The 27101-nt window shown below is 53.4% G+C and overlaps 2 protein-coding genes across 2 annotated transcripts; one reads left to right on the top strand and one right to left on the bottom strand.

Annotated features, from left to right (window-relative positions):
- Window positions 1-6: 6 nt before the first annotated feature.
- Window positions 7-16854, bottom strand: CSUI_005229 (uncharacterized protein). The gene is made up of 14 exons (XM_068065407.1): window positions 13868-16854; window positions 13116-13258; window positions 12249-12323; window positions 11372-11479; window positions 10479-10600; window positions 9881-9932; window positions 8961-9113; window positions 6652-8385; window positions 5971-6042; window positions 5512-5666; window positions 4929-5036; window positions 3421-4432; window positions 1157-2566; window positions 7-478 (listed from the first exon to the last, which is right to left on the bottom strand). Exons 1-12 carry the CDS (start codon window positions 14490-14492, stop codon window positions 3760-3762), a joined length of 4020 nt encoding a protein of 1339 aa, XP_067922622.1. The 5' UTR covers window positions 14493-16854; the 3' UTR covers window positions 7-478; window positions 1157-2566; window positions 3421-3759.
- Window positions 16855-19445: 2591 nt separating this feature from the next.
- CSUI_005228 (uncharacterized protein) lies at window positions 19446-26259 on the top strand. Its single transcript, XM_068065406.1, has 7 exons — window positions 19446-19941; window positions 21648-21749; window positions 22415-22565; window positions 23176-23291; window positions 23786-23872; window positions 24470-24661; window positions 25397-26259. The coding sequence occupies exons 1-7, from the start codon at window positions 19827-19829 to the stop codon at window positions 25516-25518; spliced, it is 885 nt and encodes a 294-aa protein (XP_067922621.1). The 5' UTR covers window positions 19446-19826; the 3' UTR covers window positions 25519-26259.
- The last annotated feature ends 842 nt before the right edge of the window (window positions 26260-27101 follow it).

Raw genomic sequence — 27101 nt, 5'->3', positions numbered from 1 at the left:
GAGGGCTTCTGAGAGCCCTGAGCTTGGCTCCGCGAGCCTTGCTTCGAAACCGGAGCCGTCTCCTTGGCACGCCCTGCATCATCTGCAACAACCTCTACTGCCACCCCTGAATCTGCAACACCATCTTGTGGCAGTCCGGAATGCGGATCTGCATCACGTGTTACTGTTTCCGATCCTCCGAAGTCTGGTTCCGCTCCGGCTGCGTCTGTGACATCTGACTTCGCCAGGACCAGAAGCAAGGAGAAAAATAGAAGCAAACCTCTCATGCTGCCTTACGAAATGGGGGAGCTCAACAAAGTGAAGCCGACCCTGATGTTGGTTCCGGAAGCGCCTCAATGTGCTCTGAACACGTTCGCGGACACGGACGTGTAAGAAGACATGGACAGTGACGAACCAAGTAACGCTGACTCGCCAGCGACGCCTGCTGCCTTGGGGGGGCTGGGAGGAGCGATACTCAGATGGGCGTCTCCGGGCTGTCCTGACAATGAGACGCGACAAAGAACTACATGGAATGACGAGCCGGAAGCGAACAGACATGCGGCGGTGTCCTGTCTGCTTCGCACGGCACCACAGACAGCCAATGATACATGGCGCAGCTGTCCTGTGTCCAGTCCAGACCTGAGTCCACGACACCCGTACGGTAGGACGGAATCGTTCACTCTCTTCGATCCGAGCAACTTGAGGGGGCTGCTCACAAACACTCGGCAGGATATACGGGGTGCGCGCGTTCCGAGCGCTTCTCCCAATCGCGAGCAGAGCTTCAGCTGGGTTGTCGGATTTGTTTCGCGCCGTCTTGCAGTGGCTTCCGTCACCGGCCCGACCGTGCCACGACAGCGCGACACGTGCTTAGGCCGAAGATCCTGCCTCTCCGGTCGGCGACCACGACTACCGTTGACAACGCCGCCATAGTTCTACGGATAATCGAGGGCGCTGCTACGTGCACTGAACCTGTCCGTGAACGTTGCCGATACACATCACTGTAGTGCGTCCGAACAGTGAGCGGTTCCCCTCGCCGTGACGGCCGGTCCACGAGCGCGCAAGTCACGCAGGGCCCAACACCGGGGCGGTACCGAGATCGACACCGTCGTCTGCCCGTTCGCTGAACCTTTCTAACGCTAACGGAGTGAGAGGCTCAAGTAATCCGTGTGGCTGGTACCTTCTTGGCTCCGTCGTCCGCTCTGGCCATGGAGCCAACCTGTGGTTCCGGAGAAAATCCAAAGCCTAGCACCCCTTCGTTGGAACAACGCAACCTCCCCGCGAGTGACTTGACTGCGGATGTGCGGTGAGCGGCACGCGGCCCCTCCCGGAGAAGAGAATGCGTTACCGAGCTTGGAGTGCTGCCGCTGCTCGTAACCAAAAACATCCTGACTGAAGTGCACCCCTACCAGTCGCCATGCGGCGAACTGCCGAGCACAGAAACCCAGTTGGACCGAACACGGACCAAAGTCAAGTTTCCAGACCGCTCCGGTGATGAAGCCTGAGAGCCACAAGTCCAGGGGACGAGACGACTGGCAGCGTTCGCTAGCACGTGCAAACCCGAATACTGAACAGGCATGCACACAGCTCAACAAACCACCACACCGTGGCACCGGTCGACTAGGAAACACGAACGCGTTTTCAGCCTGTTTGGAACGCCAAGCCCCTGCGACTGGATACCGCTACAACCGAACAGTATTTAATGACTTCCAAATGCGAGAACGTCCCTCAGCCTGTCCGCTAACCAGCGCCTACTAGGACCGAAAAGCATAGTCTCCTCTACATCAAGAGGACGCTGACGTGAAAGCACGAGACGTCGATAGGCCAGCGCCGCAAAACCTAGAGTAAGAACTACCGCTGCAAGAATCACCGCAGGACTCGAGAGCGCTCGTCGCAGCGTAAAGGGCTTTGGAGAGCTCGTAGCTCGGCTTCGCGAGCCATTCTTCACAACCGGCGCCAGCTCAGCATGTCCTGCATTGTTTGCGACGTCCTCTACTGCCACCCCTGAATCTGCAGCACCCATTTTTCTGGAAGGCGGATCTGCATGCGTTACTGCGTCCGACCCTCCGAAGCCCGGTTCCGCTCCGGCTGCGCCAGTAAGATCTGACTTGCCAAGAACCAGAAGCAAAGAGAAGAAAAATAGCAAGACCCTCATACTGTGCCAGGCAAAATGTGAAAGCTCCACAAGGTAAGAGAACGACCGTGACGTTAGTTCGGAACGCCTCGATCCGACCCCCCGTTGGCGGACAAGAGAGGCAAGACGGCAATAGAGAGACAGCCCCCCCAAGTTTCTGGAAGACAGTGACACCTGCTGTTTGCGGAAGATGCATGAGAGAAGAAATATATCTAACTACTGTCCTGACAAGATGTAACGGAAGACCTCGTAAAGGTGAGGGGTCGGTGGCGGCGGAAGCGAGGGCGGGGCGTCCGCTCGGTCCGACGGCAACCGGCGAAGGCCGGCGGCGCCGGGGCCAACGGTGTCCTGCGCCCAGTCCCGACCGGCGCACTCAGGGGGACGCATGCCACAATAATGGCTCCGTGTTTAGCCCCTCTTCCTTTCGAACACCGGGAGGGGCAGTCGCGGCAATACCTGTTACACAAGTACAAAAGAACCACACGTAGGTTGGCCGCGGGCCTAACATGCGCACACCGAATCTGGCGTTTCAGACCAGACCCCTTGCCGAAGCTTTATCGCTCCGCATGTACAGTCGCCCGTAAGACCCGCTCAATCGTGCCACGACAGCGGTTCCTGCAAGCTGCTTAGGCCGAAGATTTTCCATCTTCGAGCGGCGTCACGGTTACCCTCGGCAATGCCGCCAGAATCCGAGATTGTTTTAAGATGCAGGGGTGGAAGGCTAACACATACCCGCGCTCACACTCTGCCGGGGGATGTTGATCGGACCCTATACCTCTCCCGGTGCCGCTCTTGGTGGTGGTCCCGCATTGTTGCGGAACTCGCCAGCAATCCACATTTGCGGGAAATGACACTCGCGCACGAGAAGCATGAAGACATGCTACTACCAAACATAGAGGCTAGCCTGCGAAAGGCAGACGCTGTCTCTGTCTCGTGGCGGGCCGCCACAGAGGTGCTGGGTTTCACTCCTATGTAAAATTCCGTGCTGTAGTCCGGAGAACTGAAGTGGCTATCTGGCACTACCCTCGCCCTTCTTTTGCACTGAACAGCCAAAGCCGGACGAAACGCACTAGCGAAAGACACCGACGGTTAGAATGCTCGCGGCTTTGTACGTTCCCAGGACACTCCTGACCATGAGTTTGCTTTGTGACGCCCGAAGCTTTGTGCATCGGAAACCGCCTGTACGGAGACCGCCATAGCAATTGGCGGCACTCGCGATCCTTGACGGGGTGCCACCAGTTGTGATACGGGCCGGACAGACTGCCCATCTGGGTCTGTGTTCCGGCACGGGTACTAAGTTACTGACCTACCCACTGTGCTCCATACTGCAGAAACGGCCAACTCTGTGTAGATGCGAACGAGCGTCAAAACAACGAACAGCACGTCCAGTAACGCTGCAGTCTCGGAATGGGTCTTTAGGTAAAGAGTACGGAACTTCCTTTCCGATCAGGTCTGCGCAGGGAAGACGGATCCGCAGGTGCACTTCTGACTGGGTGATAGAGGACGCATCCGGCCTTGTCTGCCCAGCTGTAAAGAAAACTAGACCTCTCCTCTTTTCTCCAAGGTAAAAACAAATTAAGAAGAGCATGCGGCAACATACTTGTTGTCGGACACATTCGGGAAAACAGCGGAGACAGGGGGATAACTGACTATTTCAAGCGAGAAGTACTTTTGTCGGGATCATTATACTTCATTAAGCTGACCGGTCGCTTGCTACGACGGGCGGTCATGGGCAATAACGTTTGAGATGCATTGCCTTGTTCCAGTGTCGGCCGATCCTGGGAGACCACTTTTTGACCAAGATCAGGTATTCCGTTGCTCTGTACGTGGATCACCGGGATATCCACAGAAGGCGCTTGCTCACTGGTTTGACGAGGAGGAGTAGTTGTATTCTGGCTCGTCTGACGCGCAACCTCCACGTTAGGCTCCCACATAGCCAGGATCGGGGATGAAAGTCCCGAAGCTGGGTCCGGCTTGATGGATTGCAGTTGCCGGTTCTTCTGTACACCCAGATGGGAGGAGCGACGACCGCCACTACTGTCTGACCCACCGGCACGGAACGTGGCACGCGCTGAGGCTCCCTCGCCTTCACTTTCATCCGACGAGTCAGACGGCGGCTGTGGCGGGTGCTGCCGAAAGCTGCTCATTGGAGTCTCGTCGTCCTGAAAAAGCTTGTTCCTAATTTTGACAACAAGCTCGGGAAAAAAGTCCAGAAGATCAGAATCCGCGTCATTTAACGAATCTGAAGAACCGCTCCGACGTCCTTGATTTGGTCCAGCTTTTGGTTGCGGCACCAAATTCTGTATTGACAAAGCGACTGGCCTGTGTGACAAACGAGAAGTACAGCGCATCAGAGGCGCCCTTCTTCAAAAAGTGGGCAAGTCGCTTTCGTCTTACAACGAAGTTCGCAATAATCACACTATGACAGTGCGGTTGCAGCTGCAGCGCCGTACTTCAGGCAGCAAAGCGATATTGGCAGCTGTCAGGAGGAACCCCGAGCCTCACAGGTCACCCGCGACTGCAACATAATTGAGAATGCCATCTCCCGGGAAGGAGACAGGCACTTCCCAGGTAGTCGCAAGACTATTCCAAATCTGCTGCGTCTGCTTGCGCTGCCACAAAGTTCGATATGAGTGGGGCCACGCAAGCCCGGACACGGTTCCTGGCTTCATTGAACAACTTCCCAGGTCTACGCGTCAGCACCCTCTTCAGCGTGGAAAGGAGAAAGCACGTGAACCTTTGAGCTCAGCGGTGCTCCGGATCCGAAGTTGATTCCAGACAACTTCTATTCGCATAACAGCAGTGCTGCCCAGCCTACCTGTACATATCCACCGGCCTGTGAGTTTTCCGAGCCGACCGGACTGAGAGAGACCTCTCAGTCGGAGCCGACAAGCTGTCGACCTTCGCCTCGAATGACTGCCACATCCTGTATCACGATCACCAACAAACGCATACCCACAATCATGCTCAGGCAGTCCCGCATGGTATACCATTTACACGCAGCCGGCAACAAGTAATAAGTCTACGTGAACGTCCACACTTTCCTCGCAGTTTAGTACCGACGTTGTGTGAGAGCCGGATGGGCCCCGTCTACTCCTTCAGAGTAAAAACTGAACCAGAGAAGGCCACAGCTGTGATCGTGACAACCGGCAGGCAAACCAGCAGAGACCTTGAATGAATGTTGCCAAAGCCACCAAACGGCCTACAAAAGAAACCTAGTGGAACGCGCCTAATTGAGGAAGTTGGGTGGTCACCGCGTTGAGAAAGAACGGCATCCGATGCCGGCGTAGAACAGTGCGAAAGAGCACCAGAAAGATCGTCTTCACGTGATGTGCCTTGCAGTTCGCGCGTCCCGCGGAGAACCGCTTGCACGTCCCCCATCCGTTCGGAAAGGCTCTCACTGGTTCGCAAATGATGAAAGACGGGGCCGGGCCGACGAGGATGGTCCGAAGCTTCCTCGGCGCATACCCCCGAGCTGCGCTACAAGCTTCACGAGAGTGTAGATATCGTTCCGAGCGTCCTGGAGTACGTCAATCAGCCTGGTTTCCATTTCTTCCTGAAACATCGAAAGACTCCGGTGAAAGTGAAAGTCACTGAAGACGACCGATAATGACAGCTTCCTTGACACCACCCCAGGAGACAGGAAAATGGCTTCAGAAGGTTCGTCTGTGCTACGACGGAGCACATACATACACACGAACGAATTTTCATCTGCTGCTCACCATCTTGTTTGACAGCTAGAAGTCATCCGATGACAAACCGGTTAAGCCCCTGAAAGGTATCCGTACAACCTGCCACGTAGTAGGCGGACAGGAGAACAACATCTGGGGTACGCCTATAGCTGAGACCGCCAAACATACCTTACGCATTGCGAGATTCTCATTGACCTCAAGCATCTGCCGGACCTGCTTCTTCCGCTCGTCGTTCTTTTGCTAAAAAGTAGCACAAACACACACACACCTATGAACCGACTGAGGGAGTAGCGGGACTTCATCACCCCCACCAAAAAACTAGAGGGAGGAGAGCATTGCCGAGTTATTTATCGGCTCGTAGGTGACACGGAACGCCAAGGAACCCGACGAAACGTCGTTGCCACAAACAGCTCAAAAAGTCTTTTCCTTTCTACAAAAGTGCACGGCGAAAAAGCTCGACGGTGGCCGTGAAAACACTGAATCCTCTCAGCCTGCTACCAAAGAGCTTGTCCTGCGGCTTCAAGCCAGGCACTTGCGCATGCCGAAAATAAAAAACGTATGCGGCACCTCGTTCTCTCCCGCGCCAACCCTCAGAATAAGTAGACAGAATGATGTAAAAGAAGAAGCACAGGGCCGGGTACAATCTCACTTGGCGGTAAGTATCCATCCTTTCACTTTTCTTGTGTAAAACGGTCCTTCCTGTAAACTCTTCCATTGTTTGAAGCGCCCACGCACGCAACTCTGACAGGTCGCGGAGAGTGTTAAATGCTAATAAGGATGACAGCGAGTGAAGCTGATTGTCAGGGAAGACCCGCAAGGCTGTGAACCATCAATAGATCATTCACTCACCTGCACGACCTTCCTGAACGCCTCTACCTCTTTTTCTCTGGTGTGCTTGGCAGTAGCCAGCTCCTCGCGAAGCATCGAACACGCCCGCTTGAGACCCGCGATTTCTTCAGCGGCCACACTCAGTCGAGCCTCAACCTTCCGCTGCTCCTCCTGTAGATCGAGCATTGCCTTAACTGCCTCTTCTCTGCTAGTGCGAGCTTCGTCCAAACTCATCTCGACACGGTTTTTCTCCTCCGTCAGACTCTGGATCAACGAAGTCAACTCTCTTTTCTCTGATTTTGAGCTTTCTACCTGTGAAAGCAGGACCTGTGCTTCCTCAGTCAGTACTTCCTGTTTCACTTTAAGAACTTCGAGCTCGGCTTGCACGCCAGCAGCTGTCTCTTTGTTACTATTGTCAAGTGCTTGGGAAGTCTCCTGCAGCGCAGCCAGCTTCGCTTCAGCAGCAGCCCTTTCGGTCTCCCGAGCTTTCTTAGTTTTTTGCAGCTCCGTCTCGAGTTCTGACAGCTGGTGCTCTTTCTCTGTCAGATTCTTCTCTCTTTCCGCCTTCTCTTCAACTAGTTTCACTTTCTCTTCGTTTGCCTTCTCCAGCTGCTTCTGGAGTTCCTCGGCCTCTCTGGATGCAGTAGCCTGAAGGGCCGCGAAGCGCCTGGCCAGTTCTCGATTGTCGTCGGATGTCCCGCGGAGACGCTTTTCAAGTTCTTCCCTTTCCCGCTCTGCTGTCCGCACCTGTTGTTCGAGCTCAGCTAGCCGCGCAGCTTGCAACTCTGTTTCCGCCTTAGCCCCCTGACCAGCAGCAGCGTCTGCAAGCGCTTGATGTAAACTCGCCCTCACATTTGCCAGTTCAGTCTTGATGGCATCGCGATTGCTTGTAGCTGTTGTCAATTCCTGACGCAAATCATCCCGCTCCAACGTCAGCGCCTCGTACGTCTCCTGGGCGTCTCGCAGCTGTTTTTTTAGGTCCTCGATCTCCGCCTTCCAAGCCGTAACGGCTTCCTCTTGTTCCCGTCTGGCGCAGTCTCTTTCCTGTTCAAGTCGATTGTTGATAGCTGCATCTTCCGCCTCTTTGGTGACTAGCTGCCGCTCCTTCTCTTCTAACTGCAGCTTTACTGACTCTAGCTTGCCTTCCAAAGCCTGTTTTTCCCTGACTGCTTCTTCTTGCGCTTTCTGAACCTCTTCGAGCTGAACTCTGTTCACCGACTGCGACCGTGCAGCTTCAGCTTCCTTCTCCAGGGCCTCGTTGCGCGACCTCAGTGCGTCATGGCTCTCCTGTAGCTGGGCGTGGTTTTGCTTCAGTTCCTTCAACTCGTTAGTCAGTTCTCCGAACTGTTTCTCGCACTGACTACGAGAATGGTATCCTACAGGATATTGCTTTCCTTCACCCTTCTCACTCGCCCCGGATATCAGCCTTGCTTCGAAGTCTCCTGTCCGTTCATCTTCTTCGATTGATTTCGCCAAGTCCGGAAGGGACGCCTGCCGGGTGCGTCCCCCCGTGGGACTATCTTGAGGACCCATGCACAGCTCCGATGCAAGAGTTAAAGAAGGCTCAAACGTGTCGTCTCGAGTGCTTCGCGCGGACTCTCCGGAGCCTCTGCGCATCCGCTGATGTTCTCTGCGGCGACTTAACCGCTCGCTGGCAAATCCACTTTGAGGAAGAACCCCTGCCATTCTGTGTCGCATTTTCTGCGCGAGATCTGTTGCCAGCGAGAACGGAGCTGCAGAAGGAGTATATCCCCCCTGAAATAAACTCCAAAGAAAACGAAAGAAAAAACCGTCAGATCACGCAGTCCCTTCGGGAAAGCCACGGGGGGAATTGCCCACAAGACTGTAGAACTCTCGAACTCTTACAAACCTAGATCCAACGCACGACATACTACACTGCACAGTAGTACGCGTATGCGGAGCGACAGAAAGCTGAACAACGAAGGGATGCTGATACAGATGGAGGTACGGAAACACCTGACACGGTTTGCGGTCGCTTAACCTTCCTCACGAGCTCGCGGCATTTAGCAGCAGACAATGTTCGAAAGTGAACCTCCGGATTTATCTCCGCCATCTGCAGTCTACCATCCAAGATCGACAGTGAGATGAGTTGAAGAATGTGTCGACCCCGAATAAGGGTGATGGCAGCAAAACAGTCAGCGAAGGAGATTGACGGGAGGGTAGAAACCATAGAGCCGTCAGAAGTAGAAGACACTCGACGTCTGAAAACAGCTGAAGGTGGAGATACGACCACTTCCAAGCTTTCAGAAAACTTCAGAAGAGCCGCTTTGCCTTATAACCTGTAATGCGTACTGTCTCTAGTTACTCACTTCTGTAGATAAACTACAGGTAGACAAAGGTCCGTATGGCCGGGTGCGGCTCGCGGCCAGGCCAGCTGTGTCTCCACGCTGTAACCGAATAACCTCCTTCAAATCCCTGATCATAGATTCCCTCTCAGCAGTTAAAGTAGTCAGCCGTTTCACCTGAGATACAGAGAGAAAAGGTTAACCCCATACAGCCGGACACCCAACCCGGACAAAAGCTGCGGTCTCAGTCTACCTATTGTGTTTCTATTGAGCAGGCAAGCAGAGCCAAGAGATCCTGAGTGAGTGAGTGAGTGAATGAATGAGTGAGAACTTCGTCGGTCTTTCAAGACAGTCCAAGACGCAGTGTCATTCATTTTCTCCGTAGCCGATTACTAGCCCCGAGGCACATAGAATGAAATAGACAAGTCGCAAGAACGACAAATTCTCACATCGCCCCCCTCCCGAGGTGCACTGCAGGTGTCACCACACAGGAAAAGTGGCTTCATCCTGAAGAGCATGCCGACCCCGAATGTTACTGAGTGAAACAGGAGCAAGAAGGTCCCCCCCAACAGAAGCAGGCCACAGAGCTACACATGTAAGCGTCGAAGATACACATTGGCGCGACGACGAGAGAGCAAAAATGCAAGAATCAATGTTGCAACGGCGGCGGGCACGAAGCTTTTGTGCAGAAACGATGTCGGCTTTGTCAGCAGCTGGTGACCCTGTCGAGCCAGAAGAACGCCGCCCCCGCGTGCTGACAGCCGGACGTCTAGAGAATGCGGAAACATGAGTGGAAAATGCCTATGGAGGACCCTGCGATACAGAGAAACCATGAAAGCGACTGCATTCCTCCACAAGACCACGAAAGGAGTCCGCGGACACGCAACTATTCGAGAGTATATCGAGCTGCCAAATCCTGAGTCTCTGCTAGGACTCTTTCCTACCTCACGCCGCGTGCTGTCCAGGGCCTCCCTGAGCTCTGCAGTTTCGCTTGGCCTGCAAAGAAGCGCAGTGACAAAGACACTTTCTCACAGCCTAGCCACGAGAAGGGCAGAGGCTGATCCTTTCTGTCAATACAGGCGCACATGTAGACGGTCACGGGGACGGCAAAAGAGCTCGAACAAGAACTTCAACCTCGGCGCTCCTCGCTAAACCAACTCGGGTCGACAAGAGAACCAGAAGACGTCTTTGTCAGGCGAAACAAAAGTGGACAGGCAGAGCGGCGGCGGCTGCGTCGCGAGCAGCATACTATACCCGAGGCAGCTCTTGAGTCTCTGAAAGGACTCAGCTCAGCAGAGTGACCCGACGCCTTTCAGCTACAGCACCCAATAACTTCCTTAGGGCCGGGGATACACCTTACGAGAAATGGACGCCATTGAATGACCTACGCTGACGTACGCTGCCCACATCCTCATGGGGTTGTAGACCCACAATACGGTTAACTGGGGCATACAGCGTCGCCATAAAAAAAGAAGATGCTTGTCTTCGAACAACAAGTGAGACATCGATAGTAATCTCAGGAAGAAAGCTGAGCTCACTCACTCGCTATCGGCTCTTGTAGGTCGTCTCCTTTCCAAGGTAGCGAATTTCTGCTCCAACGACATTCTCCCACGATGCTCCTCTTTCAGTCGTTGTTCCGCTACATCAAGCTGAGATCGTAAATGCTGCAAAGAATGAAGGCACAAACATGTTGTCGCTGGTGATCTTCCAGTGACTCGGTGCTTTCTATACGTCCCCGCGACTATCCCCGCTTGACAAATGCAGGCATATGTTGTGTTGATCACAAAACTTTCAGTAAAAGAATCCGTACTAGAAAGAAGTGGACTGATCACCATCTGAGGGGTGATGGAAGCGTTTTTCATTATCACCTTCTTCTTCTTCAGTTTCGTTGAAATAGGGTTTATGTCATTTTCGTATATTCTCTCAATCTCTCGCTTTGCTGTGCTCTTTTGCCGTAATCTGTTCGTTGTGCGCCCTCGGCAATTCCTTAGCCGACTTATCAAAAAATGCTTTCCTTAGCCGTAACCTTTGTATCTCTGCTAGTGAAAATCCACGGGGGGGGGAAAAGAAACAAAACGAGTGGTTTGGCATCATGCAGAAGGAATATAAGCATATACGACGACGGCTGTACAGAGAAATGGCAGTAGGACACAAGAGACGCAACGTCCCCGGAACAGGAGAAACCTGCTGTGAACCCTTCAAGTTGTTTAGATATGAGCTACAGTATTTGTGAGTTCACGCACGATAGTCCCCCGGACGGGAGGTAGGAGCACACTCCCTTCGTAGCAATGAAGATACTACCAAGTCCGAGATTGAAGACAGGACGCGGGTAGCCATGATGGTCCTTGAAAGGCCATCCGTCTCTATAAAAACGTGGTGGGGAGCTGACAGGGAGATGAATACCTGGAGTCGCAAAAAAGAATGCTCTTCCTTACCGCGTTCTCAGTCTTGAGTTTCTCAATATTGTCACTGAGATGCTTGCGACGTTGGGATTCCGAACTTCTGTTGCCGAGGTCTTCTTGCAGCTCGTCTAGCTGCTCGCTCTGACAACCCCCGACACCACATAGAAGAAACAGCTGAAAGGTTACATCTCCCCCTTCCATCTAACGAAGGAATAATCGTCGACAGTATGGGTGTACACTGCCTAAGGATATCTCCCGAGTCACTGAGAAAGAAAGCCATTGGGATTCCCAGGTGACGCCCCCAGGCTTTGAAGAAAGAGCCACGAAAAAAAGGAAACCAGCAATATCACCTCGACTCATGCCACCCTACAGCGGTCTGTACGTGTCTCCCCTCTAACGCAAGGCGCGGTGCATGCAGCACGAATGACGCAAACAAGTCTTCCGCGGCGGTTGTTAGACACTGCAGAGCACACAAATTCCTCATGACGAAAGCAACTACATACGTAGTGAATGCCTCCTATTTGGATGAACCCGAAAACTCACGCCCTTACTTCTTCATGGGCGGCACCAACATTTCCCGTCTTCGCACCCAGTCAAGTGCCTCTGCTCTGCTAACAATAATCGTCAAACCTTTTCTAAAGTGTCCGCAAAGATCCTAGGGGAGCTAGATTTTGAGGTGTCCCTTGTCCCTCTTTACTGGCGACCAGCTTGCACAAAGAACAATGAGCGAACTGGCAGCTCTTGTTGAACGTGCTGATGCTGCTGTTCATCCGGCCTCCGTTTACCAAAGTGTGTCTTTACAACTCTCACTCCACGAGATACAAGAGACACGCTTGCGGATTTGGACATCCGAGGTGGAATTCAGTCACATGCCAACTAGGGCTGGCCTCAGTACAAGGAGGATACTTACTTGCCGCTGTACCAGCGCCTCTGACCGCTTGAGTTTATCTGACAGCACTCTGTTGTTCCGGCGAAGAGCCTCAACCTGGGCATTTCAGAAGCGGGCAAACTTGCGACATACACCAGCATGAGGAAGGCCATGCGTTCTTTCGAGGCGGAGCACATCCCCAATCACAGATATCTAAAACCGGCACTGTGTCTCACCTGAGAACTACTGTTCAAAGACTACGTCACCGAGCGCCCTACCTGTCCACATGCAGATAGCCTGTTGAGGCCTTCGCGACGGCGATGGCAGATGAACAGGGTGATGTGTAAATATACAGGCTCTCACTCGAGAATGCCAGGAAAGGCAGTCCGGACAGCTTACCACACAAGTTCACAAGGACCAACAGTGTATGAACAGCAGCGAGAATCAGAGAAAACGCAAATAGAGTACCAGTATCATCATCATCATCCTCGCTTTCCACCCCCCTTCTACATAAACTCAGCATACAAGTATAGTCGGTGGAGATCCCCCTTCCTAGAGTACAAACCAGAAAGACACCACCAACTCCCTGAAAATTACAAGAAGCACGCACCCACATGGCAGGCCCCTGTCCTAGAATCAATAAGTCACAGTCATGCCCTGTGCCTGTCCGCAAGCTGCTCTGAGAGAGCCTACCCCTTCCCCGTCTGCGGCTGGTTTCCCCAGGTTCTTCTGTCCCCGTGATCCTGGCCCTGAGTTGAATCTCACCTAATTCACCTTGGGGCGAAAGCTGCAACCTACACAGTAAGATCACTCGGTTCATGCACGGGCCAGGAGACAAATGCCACCGCCCAGAAAGCGGCTGTTCAGGGAGACGACGAGACCACTAGCCCCGTGTCCATAATGACCCACCTCGGCCTTTGCCTTCTCGACTGCAGGTAGCAGGTGTTCTGTCAAATACGAGTGAAGATGCTTCACCAGTTTCTCCGTACTTCCACCAGCTCCCTCATCGTCTCCAAGATCCGATAGGGTCGCAGCACCCGAGAGCTCCCCAGCTGGATACAAGATGGCAAAAGCAAAGGTACCTCAGGTCGCAGTGGACCAACGCTAGGATAGAACTGACAGCCCACCTGAGACCAGCAGTCCTAAACCCTCAGACTACCCGGCCCTTATGTCGAGAGAGCGGACAAACGAGGGACAAGACAAGCTCTCCGTCCATCTGGAAGACTAGGCAGCTAAAGCGGTCCGTGCGCTTCCAAGGTGTCCGCATGGTAGTATTAGTGGCCGTGCGTCCCATGTCACATCCACACAACAAAAGTCTCACAGACATGATATGAAAACAAAAACACGTAAAAAGCACCCCTTTAAGAGGTGAGTGGAACGCTTGGGGATGATAGCCGATACGTCTGATGTATCCCTTGGTACCGGGTTAGCGGAGAAAACCGCCGCATACAAACCTAAGACGGCCTCGTCCAAGAAAGGCCGAAAAACCAGAGTGTATATCACGGATAACCATACACAGTCAGATGAGTATATGCACAGTTCACAGAGACAAGTGAGCAACGAGGGAGACCCGGGGAGGCAGAGATCCTCAAGTAGGTGGCACATACTCGCAGCGGACACGCAAAAGGACTACCCTGCAACACTAAACTGACTGGGCCCACTTGTCAGTTGTGTCGTGCCTCTCCGTCTTGTGGATCCGCCCGTGTGACTAACGAGCCTCCTGGATGGCAGTCCGTCCGATGTGTTACCCGCCTCATCCTCCTCCAGATCTTCTTTGCAGTCCTTCGCAACGTTCCATATTTCCTGAAGCATTAACTTGACTAAATTCTCAGTCTTGAGAATATTGCGATGTTGCCCCGTCGGGCTCTCTAGACCACCCTCAGGCCCTCCGTCTTCCATCTTCTCTCTGTGAGGCGAAGAAAACCCACCGCGTTCCCATGGTCTATCCTCTCTTCCACTTAGTCCACTTTCCTCGCCTCTGCCATCACTCTCCGCCTCCGGTGATGTCCCAGACCTGAGAAAGGCACGGTCTCCATCGTCTTTCTCGATCTGCATGTTGGGTTTGTCTCCGCCTTGATCCTCTTTCTGTGCTCGGTCCTCATTTCCCAAGTTAGTTGGACCTTCCCCGGTGTCTGTACCTGCCGTTGGCGCGCCTCTTGCAGTTTCCGAGCGGGGCTTCTGCCCAGTCATCTCGCCCAAGAGGCGAGCGTCCCAGGGAATTACGTGGAACGGCGACGCGAAGGTCAACGAGAGAGACAGCGGTTCCGCGACGGGAGACGGGCTCATAGTGAGCGCAGGGAAGAAAACGAAGAAAGCAGCAGCAGCACCACGAAGAGACCCCAGATGAAACAGCAACACCGGAGAGGTGAGAAAAGTGAAATCTGGAAGAGACCACAGCGTTGCTGCGGCCCGAGACAAAAGGAGGTAAGGGGATGAGGAGGAGGCTCACGTGATGTGGAGCCCCCCAAACAAAGAACCTCCCACTTCACAGCGGCGTCTTGAGTTTGTCAGACCAAACACACGCAGGAGAGACGAGAGGCTCATCTTGAACAGATTGCCGGGAAAGGGTGAACACGGGGAAGGTAAAGAAAACAAAGGAAACTGTGAAAACTGCGGATGATGAGAGTTTCTGGAAGCAAACAAGAATCAGCTGACGGCAATTGCGGAAGACGGGCAGTGTTACACGAGAGGGGATGCGACAAAACTCCGTCAAAAAACCTCGAAGAGAGAGGCCGTTGTCGAAAACCAGGAGTTTAACAGAAAGAGCAATGAGCTAGTACGTGCGGCGTGTCCAGGTTGACGGAGAAAAGGGGCATACACGGCACTCATCATGGTCGCTTCCGCTCAATCCACGCATTGGTCTGGAACAACCAAGAGAATCTGCGATGCATGAAATGAAGCCAGTGAGAGAAGGAGGACAAACCATAAAGCCCAGCAGGAGCGGTAGCCTGATTCAGGACGAACCTGAAGAGGATGAGCTGTCGAGCAGAGGAAGAAAGAGTGAAGGAGAGCATCAACGGAATAGGTGCAGTAAGGAGTTAACAGGTGTGCAAGACCCCGACGTTCTCACAGAAAAGACTGACGCCCGCTCAGCAGCTACTCGAGTTCTAAGCCGGAAAGCGGGCTACCGAGTCCATGCGGCGGCAACCCTGCGTAATATCGTCTCAGAAAAAAACAGTGTAGTGAGTCCCCGACTCCCCAGGAGTGAATACATGGAGAGCGAGCGAGCTGCCGAGGGAGACGAAAACGGGAATGTCGTCCTGACCAAATGCGTAGGCCCTCAACTTTCCAGTATAATCAGGAAACACTGCAGACAGACTGGACGTGAGGGAGTCCCTCATTAAGTTGTGTATACAGCTGAAACTCATGACTCCGCAAAAGCCGTAGCATATCGCTGCGCAGCACTCCGCCGGCGACAACTATACACTGCAGAATGCGTTGTGGGCGGCTGGGATCGCCGGAGGTACACAGGAGACGTTCAGGCGCCGATGGTGACTGGGTGAAAACAAGTGACAGGTACAAGAGCCAGGGGATCCAGAGGCCCTCTAACCTGTACTAACTTGCGTCCGGGAGGAACGCGCGCAGGGCACAGCTACTCCTCGAACTCCCACGAGACTGGAGCCACCGGTTACCTGAGGCGGCTTATAAAGAATGCATGGACTATTCGACAAAAAACAGTGTTGAGAATTCCCTGGTCAGCGACGTGTTGTCAAGAAAGCGCAGGCGCATGTGCGGATAAAAAGACCGCGGAACACAGCGGTAGCATGATCAGAAGCCATCCGGACTCTCGAAAAGAGGCGGAGGCCAGCCGTGCCTGCAAGAAACTACACACTAGACTCGCCGTCCAGTACGCTGTTCTCGCCTCGCGCCCAGTGCGCTCCCAGCAACACGGTACCAACGACCATGAAGACGTACTAGGTGGCGAAGAAGCGGTCACGACAAAGGTCTAAACGTCATTCCAGCTCATTAGCCCGGCCTCGGAGTACAGGCGAAGAAACGAAAATAAAGAGCCAAAAGAGAGCCACAGGAAGAAGCGGAGGATAACTTCCGGATGACAGCACCCTAGTTTCAGCCCTTCAGGCACAGAAGCATGGCACATCTTCGGGCCGCAGAAGTGCCGTCGACGCAGGGCAGCAAGCTGTCCCTCAGAGGTGTCGAAGAAAGAAAGGGAGCAGTGCAACACGCGACCATTGTGACGTAAGGCGTGACTCGGAGGCAATGGCAGATGTGATAAATTCCTGGTGTACAGCTCTTCTGTTCGCATGGACGACAGCCGCTCCGAGACGACATGACACCATGTTTTCCGGCACCGTAAAAAAGGCGTCCTTTGCAGCTTGATTGTCTTGCTAAAAATAGTGCGGAAGCCCAAAAGACTTTCCTGCTCGGTTCAAAGAAAGCTGTACGGGAGTAGGAACAACTACGCGGGAAACAATCGAACCTGTCGAGCGATGAAACGAGCTGTACACGGGGTAGGCTCATCCGGGTCAACAAGAATCAATCGTTCAGCAGCTGTCCTTCGCAAGTCCCCGTCCGTGCATGACTACGGCAATACTAGGCTGGCGGTGGGCAAGACTGTCCTTAGACTGGAGTCCTTTACAACCTTTAACAGGGACTCTTCTACCCCAGATTTCTCAGTTCTTTGAACCTTCCACCCTGCTTGCTCTCCACTTTACATCGGAAGAAAGTAAGTGAAGCGGGGCGCTCCTCTGATAGGCGCTGATTACCAGGGGAGTGCCCCGCTTCGCTTACTTAGTTGTAGAAAAAGGGCTAAATGAACCCTGCAACGAAGTGGAACCCGTCACACCCTGCCCAGCGCACTTCGGAGCTTCCATAACAAATGTCTACTCGGAGTGCATAACAACGCTTGCGGCATGGCGGTGTGTGTGCTGCTGCCGTGATCGTTCTGTGAAGTGATGTAGCCGCTCAGCGGCCTCTGTCTCCATGTGGCTGTGCAACTGGTGTGGCATTGTCGGTCGAGACCGAACCAGAAGCGAGATCTGCGTCTGTACGTTGTGTCCGTGCCATACATAGTATAGTGCGGCATGGTGTCCAGAAGGGACTTTCCCAGTTTTTGCTTCCCGTGGACGACGCTAGCAAAAAGTTGCGAACCGGGTCTTTTCCTACTTGTGATGATGCAGCAGGGGCCCTCACCAGTATAGCGAACACGCGCTGACCTCCTGCCGGACGAAGTGGTGAGGGACTTCCGATCAGTGAAGTAGGTAAGCAGTTCGGATCCCGAGTTTCTCAGACCTATTGTCTTCACAAGTATTGAAGCAGGTATTCGACGCCCCATTCAAGAAAACTCCAAACTGAACGTCGACCTCCCGAAGAAAACTACTTTGTCAACGCCTAGAAGGGGTCTCACGTATCGACCGTCCTCAACACTTTCCGGCCTCCCCGGTGCTCCTGAGGAACAACCTGCATACCAGAACCCTCCCGTGGGGGCATCCGACAGAAAATAGAGATGAATGAAGAACAGCCCTACAGTTCATACCAGTGGCGGAGAACTTCTGTCGGCAGCCGGTGTTTCTTGGGTATTGTCGCTAGTGGGGAGTGAGCTGCGTGATGACCGAACGCAGCCCACCACTCTCCTCCGAGGGCGAGAGGTCAACGGAGAGCTGGTAGTCCCCTTCTGGGGCTTAACATATCACTGCAGGAAGCTGAGTCCCTTTGCGTGGGGGTGTGTGGGGTAAACAAACTGGTTGACAGCCGTCCCCAACACAAGACAAAAGACGTACACGAGTAGGTTGCCATCTGTCGAATTCCAGCACTGGAAAGCAACTTAGGCTGAAGGTCGCGGTGGTAATTATGGTAAGGACAGTATCCACGGAAGCCTGCACCTGTATGTCCTTGCACCAGGGTACCCGCTGTCGCAGAATCATTGGGAGGACGACAGGTGAATGTGCGCTGCTTGTCCTCTCATCGTAACTCTGTTTCAGGGTCGGGAGCTCGCGTGCCGATAGCTGGGCGAGTTCAAGTTGGTTTCCAAGCATCAACTGAAACGGTCGTGACACTGGAAAAAGCGGGGCGCGAAAGTGGGAGCGGCTATTTCAGGGGCTCGAGTGAGAAAGACTTTCTGTTCACGGATAAAAAGGAAACTCCAGTCGCTTGTCCACTCGTACTTTAGTTGATCAGATAGTGTGACGCGTGTCGGGAGAACGCGCTACAGCGACGCGTTGAAGGTGGCAGCACGACGCCACCAGCGGAAGTAAAGCGGACTAAAGCACAAGTGGGGCACGGAACCAGGGGTTGCCGCATGCCTCGTCACCTGGTGCCAGGGGGCGTTACCTCTCTTTAGTCGTGTACGGGGCCCCCGGCTAGGGGCCGAACACAGCGAGGACGGCGAGCACACCCGGTACTTTCCACCGCCTGCGCCCCTCCACCACAGCGTGAGCACTGGACGTAGGCCAAGTCAGTCAGCAGATGCCGGGTGAGGTGCTGAGAGTGAACCAGGTGCCAAGTGGCCCTCCCTGGCAGCGCGCTCCACCTCATAAAGCCACACACGGGGGTCGAGGGAGCTCGATCCTTACGGTAAGGCGTTTGAGAACGATGTTCGCATCGGTGGGGGACAACCGAAGAAACCGGCGAGTGGCAAGCTGCTGCTGGGTAAAATACAGCGCTCGAGGCGAGGCCGGCAAGCCGGCGGTGGTGTTCGCTCCCCAAGGAAATCAGCTTTTCCAATCCCCGAAGCCTTGGGCGGACGCTGCGGGAGGGCGGTGTAACGCCGTCGCTGTCCCGCTCGATCCCTCTGAACCATCTACATACCATACGGTGTAGCTTGTCCGCCCCCTATCGGGCTCTCCGTCTGAGGACCTGCTGGGCAGATGTGTGTTGCGAGAGTGCCATTCCGTGCAGGAAGCGCCTCGTACTCGTGTCCTGTACTGATGTCCAAGGGGAGAGTGTGGTTTGCAGAAACGGCCACCGCCACCATACTGTTGCGACTGCGCTTCCGGTGGTCACCCCAGCGTACGGGTAAGCGGACCAGAGCTCAGCCAAACACAAATGCAATGCCCCGAAAAAGCAACTACATGAGCCAGTAACATGATACAGGCTAGTCGGGGGTTGCGTTCAGCTGGCTTTTAGTCGGGCACCTTGGCCACGGACGGAAGAGCTGACCGCAGGCGAGGCTCGCCACTCATTCCACTTCGTTCCGTTGCTGCCAGGAAAAGAAGGAGACTTTGCGCTGACGAGGATAGACATACCTTTGGACTACACGACCACAGCGTACGACACGGCAGTCAAGCAGTCGAGCACACCAGGCGCAGCTGACCCGCGAAAAAAAGACATGCGTCGTGAACACTGAAGGGCTCCTCGCTGTGCAGCGGCCGAGCATCCGCGTGGGTTGTCGGTGCGGTTTTTCTTCGTACGGCGACCTTTGTAAACGGACGTTCCGGAGTGCCGCGAAACAGCTCAGCTCATCTCCTTTTCTCAGTAGTGAACACTGTCTGCTTTGCGAGGGGGTTTACCCGTGTTCGGAGTTTCGACGGCGACTGTTGCGTGTCCGCTGTTTTGCTTTTCCTAGTTCCCCAGCACGCTTCTCTCTCTTGCCGGCACGTCCGAAGCGGGGCCATTCTTTTTGCTTTCTGGAGTTCTTCTTTTTCAAGAGAAATTTCTGCCAGCATGGGCGAGTACACTCCACCGCGGTGCTATTACGAGGTCCTGGGGGTATCCAAGACTGCCACTGCGGATGAAATCAAGAAATCGTATCGCAAACTGGCGATAAAATGGCACCCAGGTAGGTTTTCCTTTTTTCGAGACACATCCTTCTTGCTTTATAATGTGAATACGGCATGCCATGTCGCGTGAGGACTAGCCCTCAGGAACACTGGAGCCCTCCTCTGCGACGGACCGGCGGTAGAACTGGAAGCCGTTTTTTGGGGGGGAGAGGAAGCCAGCGGAATACGGCGTGCTGTAGTTCAGAGCAGTCTCTTGGGTTGCGGAGCGGTTTCGGCGCAAGGCTCCAGGCTTGAAGTGCAGCGGTGATATCTTCTCTAGCCTCTGCTGTGTCCGAGGGGATGAGCTCGAGATTATCGATTGCTGAGGGGTATCCTCAGCTCGGCGGCGGTTTCCAGTGAATGAAGAAATTTAAAAAATTGGAGACCCAACAGTCCAAGGGTGTATGGATGGCGGGAGCGGCAGCAAACTCCTTGCGACTTCAGATAGGGACAGAGCAGCTTCATCCGACAAGAAGCGCGAGGGGTTGTCTCTAAAGCAAGTAGTCTCCCTCTATAGCGTACGGTAGCGTGGTAGGAAAGGTTCTGCTCCCACGAGTGACGATCCGTGGGTTGACACTTTCTAATGAGCCCGTGGTCGGCTACGACCGTTTCAGGACTGTAGGTTCTGTGAGGTGTTCTATCTGCTGTCAGTCTAGAGTGTTGGCGCGACTGCCGCCATGTCATGGAAAGCACATTCACAAAAATGTCGCCGTTGCGACAAGGCAGTAACGCAGCGGGAGCGGGGTATCTTCAGTGCCGCAGATCGATCTCGGATGTCGGAGGAGACAGTAGTGGGAAGGACTTGCAGAAGGCGATCGAACAACGTGCTCCGGGACATGGGCCCGTGAGTACCGCAGAGGATGACTGTTACTGGGTTAGGGTTAGACTAAACCCTAAACCCCCCAGTCGCGTTTTCCGGCTCGCGGCTCTTACTCCAACTGCCTTTCTACATACGTCCCGCCGCCTTTTCCTGGCCCTGCTTAGCTCGGTGTCTTGTTTTTCTTGTACCCCATCGGAAAAAGGAGCGACTTGTCTCAACGTTTTTCCTTTCCTTCTACTTCGACCCTCTGGGGCTTCTGCAGGCCAACCATATCTCTCCGAATCGTCGTGTGGTGGTGTCCTAGCAGAGACATAACCTATGTTGGGGAGGAGGACCTACACTGAAGCCAGTGAATGATTGCAGACGAGGACGATTGCTGGAGGCGGGGTAGTCAGAGGCAGAATTCGAAGTGAAAAATACAAAGCGCATGCATGGTAGATGGTGTCCGCTCCTGCAATCGCCCGCGCTACCGTGCCCCTCACCAAAGGCTTGGCATGAAGGGTTGGGTGAGGGTGAGGGAAAGTTGCTTCCGTCCACCGGGACTAGTGACTAATTCCTCTCGGGGTCTCCGAAGAGGCGAACCCGGCTTACAGTGAAGGGGCCTAGCGGTAGGGGCAGGGGGGACAGGCCGCGGCTAGCGGGCGGGTTTGCCTTGGTGTGTGTCTGGAAGACAATTTTTCCCCCATTCTAGTGTCGAGTTGTCAGAATTTTGTACTTGTACGTCGAGATCTGCGTATCAACGGTGACGACGGGGACGACCTAGACAAGAAGAGGAGAAAGAACAGTTGAATTCGAGAAGAGACAGTGAATCAAGATCAGCAGCCCAGCCACGCGGACTGATCATCAATGATGCAATGGAAAGGAGTCGCATGTTTGATTTGTTTGCGGTTCCACTCTTGTTTGCAGATAAAAATATCAGCAAGAAGGAAGAGGCAACGGCAAGGTTCAAAGAGATTTCGGAGGCATACGAAGTTCTCTCGGATCCGGAAAAGCGTCGCCGATATGATCGTAGGTCTCTGACGCTGTGGGTCACGTGCATGGGTTGGGCCTTCGTGTGTATTGATTCCTCGAGTGCAGACAGGCCCTGGGACACACCTTTCACGTGAGCACCGGGAAGTGAGGGTGTAAAGACGAGGACAGCTGTCAGAAAACCCGGCTCCGCGCAATACACGCGTCCACACACTGGTCCACGTGTGTATATGTACATATATATGTATATATATGTATGTACATACCTTCTTTTGCATCCAGGGTTTATGGCTTGTTGCTGCGCGGAAGACGGACTTCTTGTCGGAAGGCAGACCTCTACTAGTTTCGAGCGTGGGACATGCGTGGTCAACAGACTCATGTCGCCCGTGTGTAAATGTGTCCGCACACACGCACATAAAACTTGTATGTCTATCTATTTGGCGAGGGGTCCGGCATTTGGTTCTTGCGTACACCCTACAATGGGGCCGTGAGTGTTGATACTTGTTAGAGTACATGCTCCGTACATCTCAAGCCAGCATGGCAATACCCTCGCGTGGTCGCCTGTTCCCGCCATAGAAACTTCGTTGACTTCACAAAGAACATTCCGGACGTATGGTTACTTCCCCACGTTTGTACGAACGCATGAGGAGTGCACGTCGGGCCAGCCTGTCCTTTGTGTACGTCGTGTTCTCTTTTGGGTGCAGTTTCCGACAAATACACTCCCGAAGCTCGACGCACGCGACGGTCAGACTCAGCAGCGGAGGCTGCAGCAGCCGCTGCCGAGTTTGCAAACTTCCATCGGAACTTTCATTTCCGCGATGCGCAGCGCATTTTCGAGATGGCCTTCGGTCCAGGGTGAGATCTGCTAGAAAAATCGCACAAGCTCGTATGGAGGGGGGGGGATGCGCCTAGTGATTTGCACATTGAGTGGCAGTGTGTCCATATGCAAGAAAGCTCCCGCTCTTCCCAGGTCGGTTGACATGGGGTGTAGCCAGGATCGCTTTGACTGCGTTTTCACCCGTGTGTGTCATGCGCTGCCCAGACTACTGATGTCCTTTTTCTCGCCCTGGGGGGCTGTGTGTGCATTTTTGTGCCTACCTAGAGTATTATACACATAAAACTCGTATGCAAGCACGAGAAAAGGGACACCAGTAGCTTGAGTAGGGCATGGTCGGGAAAGGAGAACACTGAATTTCCCGGAACTAGCTGTGTTTTCAGTTTAGTGACGGAGATGCGGTTACGTCATATTCTGTGAGATCTTTGCATTCACCGGGTGGATGCTTGACGGCACTACGCGGCTCGCGGATTTCTGTGTTCTTTGGCTGTATGGTCTCTTCCGTACATCCGGAGGACGGAGAGATCTGTGCGCTATCAGAGACGAAGACGCCAAGTGAGGGGCACAAGAGTCCAACTTTCTTGTCTGCCCAATGGATGTCCGGCGTGTTGTTTCGGTTTTTCTCGGCAGGGGTCCATTCGGAGACGATCTCTTTCGAACCTTCAGTCACGACTTTGGACATGGTTTTGGAGTGGGGGGAGGACTTTCAAGTGGACTTGGGCACCACTCTAGTTCTCGGCCAGGCTGTAAGCGAATTCAGTTTGTCTTTTCTTGATGAATCGTTTGTTTTTAAGATGCCTTTCTCGTTGGCGCATGTGTGTCAATTTGAATGGAAGCTCTGTAGGATTGACAGGAGTTTCCTTATGATAGTCTAGCAGACTTTCGCTACAGTCAGATGTGACAGGGGGGCTGGTGACCTTTCGTCACATGTGGTGTGGGGGTCGGCTGTCTTTGCCGTCTGGCTTCCTGAACATGCGACGTGATCGTGTGTTGATGCTGTATGCCCTCGTTCGTTTGGTGACGACGGTGGGTTCGTCTGGCAGCAGTTACTTGCCCCTTCAGACTCGCTGAATGACGCACACGCGTATATCCATATATAGCGGAAGCACGTGTGTATTTCATGATCAACAGTGAGATGGACGTCGCTTGCAGATCGGGGTTTCCATAAAGCGCGAACACTATTGTAGACACATTTGCTTCTCCCATGTGTGCGTGTATGTGTGGATGGTCGCGCGACCAGTACACAGGCAGGCACACTCGATGAGCCACGCCGCTAGTGATCCTTTTTTCGGTGACGTATTTGGCAGCGCGGCTGACCCTTTCGGAGGTGAGACGATGAGTTTCTCATGTGTGGGGAATTGGACTGCGAACAGTTTTCTTGCTGAATTACCAGACCGGTGACAGTCTCCGTCGCATGTGCCGTCTGGACGAACGGCGTCTGTTGTGCCGTTCCCCTTGTCGCCTACGTAGTTTTACTGATCAGATGTATGGCCTTGATACTTCGGCTTGAACGTGTTCGTTGTAGTCCAGCTGCTCAATGCAGTAGAGAACATACAACTTGATTGTATTCTCTGATGCTTGTGCTAAGGGGAAACAGATGTACTGTGCTCGATCGGAAAGCCAAAGAATATATGTCGTTTCATGAAAACCGAAAGAGATTTCACTGATCGTGTTTATGAAACGTGGTAAGTTCATCTGGTGAGACGCGTCTACGAATACTGGTTGACTTCTCTTGTAACGCTGTCATACACTACACTGCATGTACTTACACATCATCTTTCAATCGCGTAAATACACTGCTGTTGAGAAAGTGAGACGGGCGCGGACAGGGCGTGTGAGTACGGAGAAGCCGCAATATGCGGAGGCGTATCGAAGGACAAAGAAATTCACGCCGCTAGCTTGACTGACCCTTCTCGTGTTTCAGGACCGGGACTGCTCCAGTCGTTCGCGAGCTTTGGTGGCCTCCCCTCGAGCCATATGTCCGGCTCATCCTTTTCCAGCAGCAGTGTCGTACGAGGAGGTTTAGGAGGCATCAGCCGGTCAACTTCCACGTCCACGCGAATTGTCAACGGGCGCAGAGTCACCGTCACAGAGGAAGTCACGACTCACCCAGATGGTAAGTCCATTCTGAGGGCGGACTGGTGGCCATAGTATCAGGATACAGCTCTCTATTGGCCTCCTGTTTCAAGTTTCGTTCGAAACAAACGTGACTCCACACAGGGAGACCGTATGAAAGCAGCAATATTACACTGTAGGAGGGCTGTTTGCCTAGCACCTCATTCTTTACCTGATGGTGGACAGTCCGCGCTCCCTCGGTAGAACGTTCGCTCAAGACAGTGTCAGAATGCTCAGTATTCACTCACATTTTCTGGAGCCATGTGACGTTGTCGGTTACACACTTTCTGTCGCGTGGGTCGTCCGGAGTGTCTTCAATCAAATTTGAGCAGGCGGAGTCCTCAGTGATATAGTACGGAACAGAGAGGCTCAGCCAGAAGACGCAGCAGTCTCCTCGTGACTGTGGTGTTCAGATAGATGGATGCATAGACATATGTAGAGATATGGTACTTGAGACCAGGTGAACAAGTGCAAGTCAGTGTGCGGGATAACAATTTTCGTAGCATGCATTTTTGATAGACATACATGCGGACAAAGGTCGAAAAACCGGTGGACTACGCATCGGTTGAGTGGAAAGGAGCGATATACGCCGTGCACTGGTCAGTAAGGAATATGTGGAGGGTGTTGGGATGAATCAATGTTGTCTGTGTACACGCATAAGGATGCCAGCAGCTCTTCAGCGAGTGTGTGAGCTTGTGAAGAGCTGTATTTTTCGTTCTTTTGCGCGCTTTTGTAGGCACTGTCCATCGCACCGTTACTCAGGAGGAGGACGACGGCAGTGGTCATGTCCGAAGAGTCCCTCTGACTGGGGGGTCATCTGGTCGGCATCATCAGCGCCAGTCGATTGTTTACCACTGAAGAACAGGCACTGTGTAGGAAGTGGTTCTGTATAAAGGATGTTCTGTTTTTCTTGGTGAAAGCTATCTGTGGGGTGCCTTTTCTCGTGGAGGAAAGTGAGATTTTCTTGCGATTGAGCGAGGGAAGAGGCTGCTCTAGGGATGATCCCTCCGAGAGGGGTTTCGGGACAGGTACTTGGCGCGCCGCATCTCCAGCAGGGGTTTGTGTAGACGTCACTGCCTCTAACAGATTCCATTGGCTTCAGGTGGTAGAGTTCAAGAAGGCCCACCCGTCTTTCTGTCCTTGTATGCCTGGGTGGCTGTGACCTTTTGTAGCCGTGGTAGTCGCGTTGAGCGGACAGATAGTAGGCAGATATCAGTCACCCCGTTTCCGTTCAGGGCACCGTCTTGCCTCTTTCTGGTAGATTTCTTCGTGTGTGTGCGTGTCGCGTGTTTGGCGTCAACGACTTCTGGTTGGTGTTCCCCGCTGCCGTATGGACACGTTTTTTTTCCACGGGAATGCTGAACGAAGTCTTACGTATGACATCTTTTCCTCTGCAGTTACCCTATGTAGACATAACCAGACGCATGCTGTTCCACAAGCGAAACCAGAGAGGCACATCATGCCAACCGCCCACCCCGGTGCGACACTCGTGTTTATGTGTGCATATATCTTAGTGCATATATGTATGCATAGTCCGATGCGCGTTGTCCCTACGAGGCACGGTTTTCTAGCTAAGTCTTGTTTGTCCCGAGGTGTGCTTTGGCCCGTCTTCTGAAGTTCGGTGTTGACCCTACCCTTTTATATTCTGCACTCCATTGCAAAACGTTTTTCCTGTCATCGGCCGTGGTAAGAGAATGTCGTGAACACAACCGGTATACCAGCAGACGTCGCGTAGGACAAAAGCGCGACGCGGGGACGCCCGTACGTGGCGGAGTACACACGACGCTCCGGTGACCGGCTATACAGCTGAGTAGCCTCTTTTCAACTGCGGACTGGCCTTGAGTTTGAACTAAGATTTCAGGCTTGCAGCCGGTCTGCTCCCTTCAAGCCAGAATCAACTTTTTTTCGCTGGAAGACTAAATATGCTGCTGAGTCTTCTTTCCGTTGCGGAAGGCATCGCACCGTTTACCGTCCAGGCTGGATGCTCGCGGGACGCGGCAGGCATTCCAAAGCGTGCTCGTGTGCTGCGCTGTCCCGTTGCGGGCGCGGATTAGAGTGGCGAAGACGCCCGTCTAGCTGAAGTGACGCGTAACCTCCTCGGCGTTGAACTGACTGGGAGCCACATGGGGACAGGGAATGTACACGGTGGCAACCTCCGTATATTCTTAGGTGCGATACTTCGGGAGGAGACGTTGAGCCAAGAATTGTCGGAGTTGTAAACCAGAGTTCTAACCAAAGGGTTCATCTACGGTTAGTAGCTGCGATTGTCAAACCGATAGCACTGCCGGACTCGGTTATACAACAAAGAAATCAACCCCGCTTAAAGTGCCTTTTTATTCTCATATGGTAGCTCCTTGATGGAAAAGAACTAAGAGCTAAGACTGCAGACTGTTGGGATTGTAGGCCAGGACACTGATATACCATGCTTTTATATGTACAAA

Source organism: Cystoisospora suis (assembly GCF_002600585.1).
Source record: "Cystoisospora suis strain Wien I chromosome Unknown contig_2528, whole genome shotgun sequence".
Classification (NCBI taxonomy): domain Eukaryota; phylum Apicomplexa; class Conoidasida; order Eucoccidiorida; family Sarcocystidae; genus Cystoisospora; species Cystoisospora suis.
This window is presented reverse-complemented; position numbering and strand designations above follow the sequence as displayed.